The following is a 12302-nucleotide window of genomic DNA, read 5'->3' as shown; positions in this document are numbered from 1 at the left end:
TTTTTTTTTTTTTTTTTTTAACTGTAAAGCAATAAATGGGAATACAAATAAAGATTCTCTTCCTAATTGAAGGGGAGATAAGACTAAAGAACATATTCATATTTTTTTTTCAATTGTTTGGAATTTATTACAAAATTGGAAAAAAAAATGAGAAGTAAATAAAAATAAGAGATGGTTGGCAGATCGTGGAATTTAGTAAACAGTGCGAATCCCAATAATAAAGCATTTGATGCCTTTTCTTCTTATACCTTACCTTTTTTATTCCCCAAAGTTTTTTTTTTAGTATCAAGTAGACATAATTTTTTTTGTATTTATGGTTATTAATAATGGCAATGTATGTCCTCGTTGTCGAAAGCACAAAATATTTGAATTTGATTCATGTTTTTAATTTTTTTTTTTGTTTATAAGGCAAAATTAATCTTAGGATCCCAATAATTGTGGGATAAACTGATCCGTTCGTACAATGCTTTTACAATTATATGCGACTATAGAAAATAATTGGAGTCAATATGTTATGTACGTATTAAAAAGCCAACGCAATTGGAGTCTTCGGGTCGAGTCTGTTCGAAACCTCGGTTTAAGAATTATTAATTTTGCGCATAGTGAACCAAAGTTTTGCGTGAAAAAAAACTATAAGTTTAAAAAAAACGACTAGAAAATAAAAGCATATAAATTTCTAGTAATCTATACTATTAAACGGGAATCATACTTAGGGATTAAATAAAAAAAACATAACATATATTCATGTTGTCAAACAGACCCATTTGCTTATATTAAAAAAACAAAGTTAAACTTTCCTAAAACAATAGTAACAACTATTAAAGAAATAAATGATTAAATTTTTTATAATTGGTTATAGATTTCGTATATATATTTTGATAAGGATATAAATCATAAATAATTAATTTTGAATATATTAAATTTTTCAAATATATTTCTAAATTAAATATTAAACTAATGATTTTTTCCTTAAATTTAATTAGAACATACCGTCACTATAAAAAAAATTAAAGCCAACAAAATTACAAAATGAAATTTAAAATATTATAAGAAAAACGAAATTATTTCTATTAATAATTGCTTGAATTTCTATAGTTATTAAAATTTTATAAAATAATAAGAGATTTCCGCAATTAATAACATACCAAAAATGTAACTTATTATTTAACAAGATTTCCATAACAAATTAATCTAATTAATTTTGAATAGTATTTTTAAAAATAACTTAACTTAAATTTAAATAGATTATTTATTTTAAGAAATCTTGAAATAAAATCAGTAATTATTTACCAAATTTCTAAAATTTAGGAATTATTTCTAAAACTAACCTTATATATTTACTTTCATTGGTTTAATAGGAAATCTAGACAATTAATTCAAAATCCAAATCTAATTATCCATATAGATTCAAACATATTGTATATGCATTAACTGAACACTAAATAAGTTTTTAAAAGATTTTATATAGATTTTTTAGTTTTAAACGTAAAGGTAAAAATGTTTACTCTTTCAAGCTTATAAATAGAGTAATCAACCTAACATTCACATATCATATACACCACTCTAGCACTATTTTTGTTTGTAACTTTGTATCTCTTTGTTTCTGCAAAAAAAAAAAAAAAACAAAAAAGTGTCTATGTATTAAGTTTATGATTTATGATTCTATGTCCAAATTATGATTTATGGTTCTTATGATTTGTTAAATTTATAATTTTCTGTTGTGTATATAAGCATATACAAATGAAGATCTTTTTCGAAAGCATATATTTTTCTACTGTATATAAGGGAGGATTGTGGTATGAACGTGTGTTCATCCAATTGACATAGCATCTGCAAAACAAAAAAAAATTACATTTGATTGCTTAACAAAAGTCCACATTTTTTATATGAACACGGTAAGTCACAAAATACTATATTAGTGTTTGTTTTCTTCAGTTTTTCTATAGATTTATTTAAAAAACCTCTGTAGGAAATTCTTATTAGAGTATGTAGTTGAGCTTTGCATTAACATTAATTAACTTTCGAAACCAGCAAGGGGTACGTATACATAAACTATATAAGTACAATTAATCTTCCATGACTATATTGTAATCAGCTGTATGTATTAAATTATATTATTTTTTATATTTATTTTTTTTTGTTAAAAAATTTATATTATTTTCTTATTTTTCCAAATATATGATGTTAAGAGTCATTATTAAAATGGCACTATAACTTGGGATGTATATGGAAAAGAAAACAAAAAACACACATGGCAGTAAAATTTTATAACATGAGCACCTTGAAAATTTTTTATAGACTTTTATGTCATGGTTACCTTGAATTTCTAACGAAATTTTCAAAGTAACGATGACTCATAGTATAAAAATTTCTAATCCAAATCTTAAAGTACTGATTAGAATTCAAACACCCAAATATTCATAAATCAAAATGACAAAATTTTGTGTTAATGATGTTATACTATATAAATATGTTTACACATACTAAATAAATAATTCTTACTATTTTCAATTGAACTAGCATAAATTCAAAATAAAATAAAAATAAAAATACATAAAATGTGTTCTGTAACAGTTAAAAATATTTATAAAAAAAACATAATCTAATATAGGTGAAACATATACTCCCTCCATTTCAAAATAATGTATAGGATGTTTTAACTAAAAAGAAGTCTTTACTTTTAACAAGTTCAACCAATCAAAAACAATACTGCATAATATAAAATACTAAACAAAACATCTTATATTTTGAAACGGAGAGAGTATAAAATATTAAGAATAAAGAAGTCAATTAATTTTGTAATATTTTTATTAAAACATATGACATAAGATATACTATGAATTATATTTATGTTTATTTCATACGGGAGTTCGAGAATTTATGTATTCGTCCGGTCCCCTTCCGTTTTCAATCGGAAATTTGTCCCATATCCAGAATGTCCCATATTGGGAATGCTTTCTGTTATGCAACGAAAATTTGAGAACGGGTGTAGGACATAATGGAACATGACAAAACGAAAAGAGAGTTACGACCATCCCTAATTATTTGTATATGTTTCAAACAGGTTTTCATCGCTGTTAGCGGTTATATATCCAATTTGATAGTTCACAAATTTTATAGAATCTAACCAATCATTTATTTGATTTAGTTTGTTATCAGTCCCACCGTTATGTTGTTCCAAAATTTTAGATACTGGTGAAATCATTATTATTTTAAATTTTCAAACATTAATAAACCAAACCAAATATCAAACTAAAATTTCAATTAATATAAGTTTGATTATATATACAAAATTATTTTTTTTATAAACATAATCCTGTAGCTATGTGCGCGTCCCAACCTAGTTTATCTTTAATTTCAAATATATATGTTCATTTTTTTTGCCGCTGTGAATTTTTATATGATCTCAAATTTGAATGTTTACGAACAAAATTCATTTATCAATCGAAATAGTGATGACTACTAATTAAATAAGACATAAAACCATATAAACGATCGAATACATGGAGTAATAAAAGTTTATAACTATGTTTATAGGTCATGTCAAATAAATTTTCACAACATCACCAAAATAATATATTGTTGACACGATTTATATATTGTTTGAAGTCACATGAAACCGAAAACCGTTTTCGTTCATATAATCCCGTTAGCTAGGGACCGATTGGGCGGTAGAGACATCACACTATAGAGAACCGGCGAAGAAGCTAGAATTTAAGTGCATTGATTATATATACAAGATTGCACCCAAAAGAAAGCTCTTTGTATGATGATTATGGTAGAGATGATCGTATAATCCGAGATCCAGATAGTAAGGAATGGGAATATACGAAGAAAATCTATCTACAAGGAAAAAACGTGAAGCTTGACTTAAACGTTAACACTCGCTTGTGTGATTTCACCATTAAAAGGAGATTTTAGAGAGGTGGTTTCCTAGTTTACTTGTGTTACCTAGAGAGATAGCATAGAGAGAGAACCTATCGACTGTATAGAAAGTGATAACAAGAATATAACCAAAACCATTAAAATAAAATAGAACTATGTTTATAGGTCATGTCAGATTATATCATGCCCTCACGATTGATTTAGCCGTAAAATCAACTCTCCAAGATAATTAGAATTGGAAACAGAGAACGTTTTGATCATTATAGCCAAGCAATAATAGTATATCCTACCGCCTTAACCTTTTGCTTCCTTGTAGATACGGATGTGGCTCTGAAGAGGATCAAGATAATGAGGAAGCAGAGGTATACATATATATCACTTCCTTGTGTCCTATTTTTGCAACACAATTTATCAGCAAAATGGATTAGTTTATATCTATGTTCTTGGTTGCTCTTGCAGTTGCGGAAGGAAGTCGTGAGATTACGAAACCTGCTCAGGTATGTATGCCTCTTTTACTACAATTCAGAATCATTCAGGTTTCATGTGTATGAACTTTGACATTTCTTCATTCATATATATACTCTTAGGAGAATGAGTGGTTTAGACGACGATGCGACTTTCACTGAGCTGCGAGCACTTGAAAGTTGTCTAAAGGATTTCAGGGTCATTGTGGCGGAAAAAAGGTGAGGAAACTTGTTCATTTAGGGAAGAATGTAATTAACTTCCTTCTCCTCCTGTTATTGTAAAAGGCTCAAAATATCTTGTTTGACTATGTATTCTAGAATAAGGCAAAGCTAATTGAAGATGAAAGGCTGCTCAAACAGGTCAAAAAGTTTTTAACTCGTAAAAGTTACCTAGTGTCGTTTCTTATTCAATTTCCCTGTAACATTCTTGGTTTGTGAATCTTTGAGGAGCCGATCAGTTTTGTTTACCCTTTCCAGTCTAAAATTAAAATGTAGGAGTAAGACAGTCAATGTTGAGTGTATTTTTTTCTTGTTCTAAATAGATAGACTCCATGTTGTTCATTCAACGTTTGAACCTTTCTTACATCTTTTCGCAGTTTTTTTCTTTTCTTTTCTTCTTCTTGGCTTCTTAAGCTTCNTTCTTAGCTTTCCCCTGCATTTAGATACTTTACATAAATCGTAAACCCTATGGTTTCTTGCAGAAGAAGGAAACAGAGGATGAGAATGATGGTCCAAGGAGAGGGGTTTCAAGGAGATGGCCCAGAGGGGTTTCGGCTCTCTCTAGGAGCAGGTAATAATATCTTAAATCCTTTTATATATCTCTCAGACTCTGTGAGAGATGATTCTCTTTTTACTGTGACATCTTGCTTAAACCAATCGTACGTGTAAATGTACAGCTCTGAAGAAAAAAGACAGGAGGAAGAACAAGATGAAGAAAAAATACCGAAGGAGGAAGCACAAGTGCGTCCATTATTATACTCTCTTTCAAGTCCTCTCTCTTCTTCTTGCCTCAGAGACAGAGATTATATATTTAAAATGCATGCTCATGTTTTTTTTTGCAGCTGAGAATGGAGAGGAGATTCGAGAGACTAAAGTCTGAATCTTTGCAGAGCAAATATGAGAGATTGTGGCTTTTCAAGGAGTAATAATAATAACTCATTACCATATTTCCCAACTTATTGCTCTCTATACTTTTTCATTTTGGGGTTTCATTTTCTTTGTTCATCCTCACAGGCATATGAATTGTAGAGAGATCGAAAATATGAATTCCTACGTCGATCTGTGCTCACTTGAAACTGAGATAATACGTGCTTTGATTGATGTGAGGGACCAAATGAAGAGACCAGGACAGGAAAAAGAGGTATAGATTTATCAATATCAACCTCCCAATCCTTGAGAAATAAAATCCATATTTCCGCCTTAGACCGATCGATCAAACTCATTGCACACACTCTCTCTTTCTAGACTCTTGCAACTGATTCCTTGTTTAGATTCTTGTTTTATAAATTTGCAAGTCGGATCTAAATGATCAAATGGCTCTTTTTGGCTGTCACACACAAGAGGACACTTAACTTAAAAGAAGCATAACATTTCATTCTTCCATTAGGCTGTGGAAGAGAAGATGAAGCCGCAGAGGAGGCGAAGAGATGTGACGAAGCAACACGTGAGAGTGCTCTGCGATTTCTGCGGATCATCCAGCAGTAAAAGGTAGTTCTCACAATAACATAACATTTTCACGAACAATGGTTCTGTTTTCTAGGGTTTTCTTGTGTTGAATTACTTCTTTCATGCATTGTGATCTCTTTCTAGATATGAACAATTTCCACAAAAACAAGAAGTTGAATCACTGGTTCGTTTTCAAAGTCATGAACCTTATTCTTATATATTTCTCTGGTTTTTTTTTTTTGCTCACATCATTGTTCTTCTTACACCTAGTCTTTGGAGAGTGAACTCAAGAGATTACGGCTTCTGACCAGGTAATATACATACAGAACTTGTCCCGTTTCTTGTTTCTGATGATCCATGTTCATATTATCTTTCCTTTTTTATGCATTCCTAGGAGAATGACTGGTAATGATTTGGACGGTTTGAATTTCGCTGAGCTTCAATCACAACAATCCCAACTAAGGGAAGCCTTGCCCATTGTGAGGAACCAACTAAAGGTTAATAACACAAATTTTTATTTATGGGAAAACAGAATTATATTAGCTTACTTCTTTCTCCTATGACTTAGTGAAAAAATATATTGTCATTCTCAAACATCTTGTTATTTTATGACATGAGAAGATAAAGCTGGAAGAGGAAGAAACGCTGCACAAACAGGTAAAATATTTTATACAGTCCATTAGTTAGGACTTCGTCTTTGTTTTTTCGTCCCCTTATAGATTCATGTTTGATCTTGCATTGTTCTCCAAATTTGAATGACTGGTAATATTTTTGCAGAAGAGGGAAGCATGGGATAAGGATGAAGCTGCGATGAGAAGGTAATCTCCTAGCAAAAGAAATAAGTAAAACAATTTGGTTAGAACAATTTGTATATGTATTATGTGTATATGTATTAGGTAATCTCTGATTGCCAGTCAAATCTGCGTAGGATCGATGAGGATTTCAGGACTTTGCATCCCTCATTTCACTATTTATAGTCTTACTTAATTTTGTTATTTATTGGCGTATCCTTTGTTTTGGACTCGACGAGTCTCGTTAGTTTTGAATAAAGTAAACATTGTTTTCCTTCCAAAATCTTATATGTATTAAACTTTAGTCGATCGTGGGGATGACATGTTAACATTTTACTTATAATCTTATTATGCATAGTTAAAGTATGAATCGTATAATGTCAATACAACTGGTCCAATCGTTTTTGCGGTTCAACAAAACAACGAACACCGGACAAATGTAATAAGAGATAGACGATTGTTTAACTATTATTTTTTTAAATTATAGTTACATATAGAGAAATATCCTAAAATACCACTAAAACAAGTTTTATAGACAACTATAGCATACATTCTATAAATATCCAAAAATAGTACTATTTAACACATTAAAATATTTAAAATTAATTTTAGAATTATTTTTTTAGGTTTGGTTCTCAATTTCACATTTAGGATATAGTTTTGATGGGTAGCCGGATAGGGTTTAATATTTTAAATTTAGGATTTAATTTTGAAAGATTAATTGATACTATTTAAAATTTTTTAGAAATGTTGTGCTAAGTTTGAAAAAAACTTATTTTGGTACTATTTTAGAGAATCTTATATATATATATATATATATATAAATTTATTTTTAAGTTTATATAATTATATTTTGGTTGTTAATTTTGAGACTTGACCCTAGTATACCGCTAGATAGTTTTTTTTACATGATCTTAATTTAATCAATTTAATATTATATATGTATTATGTAATATTCTCATATTAATAAAACAAACAAATGAAATGATGAATTATCTAATAAAATGTTCAGATGTTAAAAAAAAAAGAAATGATAGAATTATCCGTATTAACTCGCTATTTGACCCATCCATAATAAATTATTATCAATCTAGAATTGGATATCTTTTGAAATTGTCAACATGTAAATCATCAAAGGTTTGCATTCTAGGATTTACCTGTGTTGTACCATAAGCCAATTTTTTTTCTTTAACAATTATTAATCTTTAAGAAACTATTGCTTATCAATTTAGTAATCCATCTTACCATTTTAAAATTCCATACCCAATAATATATAGATTTAAAACTTGTAATTAAAAATGAAAAACAGAAATTAATTTTGTTCAGATATTTTAGGAAAACATTTATTTCTATATCTGATTTTTGCTTATTTCAAATTTTTTAAAAATGTCTTAATTACAATCGCATGAGATGGAAATAGTGTTCAATTCCAAATATTTTTTTGTCAAAATTGCTGTCAAAATGTTAATATAGATGAAGAAAGATTTTTTTTTAAAGGGTACCCGTTCCGTCGCATTTAATTTTAAGCTTTTTCAAAGTTTTAATTTCTAATGCCAAAAAAATACTACAGCAATAATAAAATCTACTATATCGAAGTTATTGATGGGTCTGGGTTCGGGCCTAGGCCCACCTACATCATCCGAAATAATAATGGTTCGTCGATAACCAACAAAATATCACAGACAGACCGGTTCTTCTTTCAGAGTTTTTTTTTTTTTTTTTTTTTTTTTGTGTTTCAGAGAATTTAACTTTGAAAAAATGAGAGTATCGTCGTCGCTTTGATCTGCTACTAAAATCGCCATTTGCAAAATTCAAAACCTTGTAGAAGAGATTCAAAAAAAATGGCACTACCTCCTTCGTCTCCTTCATCTTCTCCATCTCTTCAACGTCTCTCCACCTTCAAAAACCCTCCTCCTTCTTCACTCTCCTCCGGCGCACCACCGCCGCAACAACCACCGTCTTCTTCGCCGCTCGATTCTTTCGCCACCGATCGAATCCTCTCCCCGTTTCTCTCCTCTTCCTTCTCCTCCGCAACTTTCTCCTCCAAAGCTCTCGCTTCTGGATCTCCCGCTTCCACCGCCGAGCGTCTCCACCAAGCCATCGCCCTCCTCGATGCTCAGCTCCGTAATGACGTCATCTCTCGTCACCCTGAATTGCTCGCTCAGCTCTCTTCTCTTTCCCACGCCGATATCTCTCTCTCTTCTCTCCGATCCTCTGTCTCTTCACTCCAATCTTCAATTCGCCGTGTTAGATCCGATCTATCTGAACCGGTCCGGTCGATCCGATCCAAATCCGTTCAGCTATCTAATCTTCACTCCGCTGCTGAGTTGCTCTCTCACTCCGTTCGCACGCTTCGTCTCTCTAAGAAGCTTCGAGATCTAACGGATTCCCCCGATCCAGATAAGATCGATCTCACCAAAGCTGCGCAGCTTCATTTCGAGATCTTAACCATGTGTAAAGAGTACGATCTCTTCGGCATTGATGTTATTGATGAGGAAATCAAGTTTGTTACTGAGATTGGTGAGAAATTGAGGTCTGAGGCTATGAAGGTGTTGGAGAGAGGCATGGAAGGGTTGAATCAAGCTGAGGTTGGGACTGGTCTGCAAGTTTTCTATAACCTTGGAGAGCTCAAACCTACGGTGGATCAACTGGTGAATAAGTATAAGGGAATGGCTGTGAAGAGTGTAAGCGTTGCTATGGACATGAAGGCTATATCTTCTGGCTCAAGTGGTGGCTACGGGCCTGGTGGGATTAGGTCTAGCGGAGCACCGCACATTGGTGGTGGTGCTAAAGTTAGGGAGGCGTTGTGGCAGAGGATGGCTAGTTGTATGGAACAGTTGTATTCACTTGTAGTTGCTGTGTGGCACTTGCAGCGTGTACTGTCCAAGAAGAGGGATCCATTTACTCATGTCCTTCTTCTTGACGAAGTCATCAAGGTTCGGAATTTTTACTGGTTATTTAGTCCCCCATTGTTGATTCCTTCGTTTATAGTGTTGATGTCTCGAGGGTCAAGCTGCATTAGATGATTGAGATAAAGAGAGTGTTCCTGGATGAGTTTATACTGTCACCTTTTAAGTTCCGTCTCAAAGATTCTATCAATGCCCTGAGGGGCGAGCTGCATTAGATCATTACATGTTTTTGCATTAAAAAGTAACTTGGGAATGTGTTTCTGTGATGTCAGGGATGTTGATTAAATTAGATTCCTGCCTGATTTTCTTGTTTTATTGCTGACATGAAGTGTTTATATGCACAGGAAGGTGATTCTATGTTAACCGACAGAGTCTGGGATGCACTTGTGAAGGCGTTTACTAGTCAAATGAAGTCTGCATACACAGCTTCGAGCTTTGTAAAAGAAATATTCACAATGGGATATCCAAAGCTCGTTTCTATGATAGAAAACCTCCTTGAAAGGATTTCTTTTAACACGGATGTGAAGGGAGTGTTACCTGCTATTAATTTAGAAAGGAAAGAACAAATGGTTGCATGCATTGCAATATTCCAGACTGCTTTCTTATCCCTATGCTTTGGCCGCTTGTCAGACCTTGTGAACTCCATATTCCCTATGTCGAGCCGTGGGAGTTTACCTTCAAAAGATCAGATCTCACAGGTATTATCACACATTCAAGATGAGATTGAGGCTGTTCATCCAGATGCTCGTTTGACTCTTCTAGTTTTGCGTGAGATAGGAAAGGCCCTTAGTAACCTAGCTCAACGAGCTGAGTGCCAGGTATGATAAACTTCTTTTCTCTTTTGTTTTTCTTCTCACTTGGTGGTGGTCATTGGTACCCACTGTCCTTTAAGAGCTACACATCTTCCTCTGTGAAGCAAATGTTAACTAGCTGCATAATTTGGTGCTAAGCTGTGTAAGGAAGTTAGACTGCTATGTATGCTTCTATGTCTGACACACAGCTACACTTATATGGCAGATTTCTACAGGCCCTGAGACGCGCCAGATATCAGGTCCTGCAACTTCAACACAGATCAGGAACTTCACATTATGTCAGCATTTGCAAGGAATCCACACACATATCTCATCCATGGTAGCGGACCTTCCTAGCATTGCTGCTGATGTATTGTCTCCTAATCTGGCTGCAATCTATGATGCGGCATGTGAGCCAGTTACACCTTTATTTAAAGCTATGCGAGACCAGCTCGAGTCATGCATTCTTCAAATCCATGATCAAAACTTTGGTGTTGATGATGCTGCCATGGACAACAACGCTTCCTCATACATGGAGGAGTTGCAGAGATCGATTCTTCACTTCCGCAGTGAGTTCCTATCTAGACTATTGCCTTCCGCAGCGACCGCCAACACTGCAAGGACAGAATCGATCTGCACTAGACTAGCAAGACAAATGGCTTCTAGGGTTTTAATCTTCTACATCAGACATGCTTCCCTTGTGCGACCACTTTCAGAATGGGGAAAACTCAGGATGGCAAAAGACATGGCGGAGCTGGAACTAGCAGTGGGACAGAATTTGTTTCCCGTAGAACAACTCGGAGCACCGTACAGAGCTCTTAGAGCGTTTAGGCCGTTGATCTTCCTGGAAACATCACAAATGGGATCATCTCCTCTCATCCAGGATCTACCACCAAGTATCGTCCTACATCATCTCTATACAAGAGGCCCAGACGAGTTAGAATCACCAATGCAAAAGAACAGACTGAGTCCTAAGCAGTACTCACTGTGGCTTGATAACCAAAGAGAGGATCAGATCTGGAAGGGTGTTAAAGCAACTTTGGATGATTATGCAGTGAAGATCAGGTCGAGAGGGGACAAAGAGTTCAGTCCAGTTTATCCTCTAATGCTTCAAATTGGATCTTCTTTGACACAAGAAAACATATAAGCTCCATGTGCTTTGCTACCGAACCAATAATCTTTCTATTGCGGGTTAGTGGAACTACATCTTTTTCGTCTCACGAAATTTTTCTTTAGTTGTAGTTACAATATCTCTCACATACATGTCATGTAAATCGAGATTCATACATCATACCGTGCTTGGTGTCTTTCAATGACTTCCATAATTTGTTTGAAGAGATGCTCTTTGCTTTTGTTTGTTTATGTCAGAGACCGAACCCTCTTGGGCTAGTTTCTAATGTTTAATTGTTGAAGCAAGATTTATTATAGAGTAGTTTTTTTTCTTTTATTTCTTTTCGATATTGTATATCAACATAGTTCCAGGCCAAGAGCATGATAAATGTAGTCTTCTTCACTGGCTTGTGTTCAAACTGATCTGGTCCGACTTCCTCATGACCTGGTCCAACTTCCCTAAAGTCTGATTTTGGCTTCAACCGGGTTAAACTACCGATTCCGAAAATCAAAACCATAGCAAGGTAGATCGAAAGAGAAGTGAAACAGAGTTTTAGTACACAAAGAGGGTAGACGTATCCATCATATTCATACCAAAGAGTATTTACATAGCAAAATATATACAACAAAACCTGTCAACTAACTATTAGAAACCACATCTAGCTCCTTTTTTTTTTTTTTTTTAAT

At 33.4% G+C, this 12302-nt stretch overlaps 2 protein-coding genes across 2 annotated transcripts; both read left to right on the top strand.

Annotated features, from left to right (window-relative positions):
* Positions 3504 to 6914, top strand: LOC109129509 (golgin subfamily A member 6-like protein 6). The gene is made up of 15 exons (XM_019237771.1): positions 3504 to 3508; positions 4202 to 4247; positions 4345 to 4382; positions 4473 to 4548; positions 5051 to 5139; positions 5246 to 5309; positions 5411 to 5490; positions 5583 to 5709; positions 5956 to 6056; positions 6159 to 6198; positions 6285 to 6325; positions 6409 to 6511; positions 6636 to 6671; positions 6792 to 6832; positions 6911 to 6914. The coding sequence occupies exons 1-15, from the start codon at positions 3504 to 3506 to the stop codon at positions 6912 to 6914; spliced, it is 891 nt and encodes a 296-aa protein (XP_019093316.1).
* Positions 8532 to 11927, top strand: LOC104750607 (conserved oligomeric Golgi complex subunit 5-like). Its single transcript, XM_010472431.2, has 3 exons — positions 8532 to 9741; positions 10059 to 10532; positions 10732 to 11927. Exons 1-3 carry the CDS (start codon positions 8647 to 8649, stop codon positions 11650 to 11652), a joined length of 2490 nt encoding a protein of 829 aa, XP_010470733.1. The 5' UTR covers positions 8532 to 8646; the 3' UTR covers positions 11653 to 11927.

The sequence above is a fragment of the Camelina sativa genome, chromosome 16 (genome assembly GCF_000633955.1).
Source record: "Camelina sativa cultivar DH55 chromosome 16, Cs, whole genome shotgun sequence".
NCBI lineage: Eukaryota > Viridiplantae > Streptophyta > Magnoliopsida > Brassicales > Brassicaceae > Camelina > Camelina sativa.
This window is presented reverse-complemented; position numbering and strand designations above follow the sequence as displayed.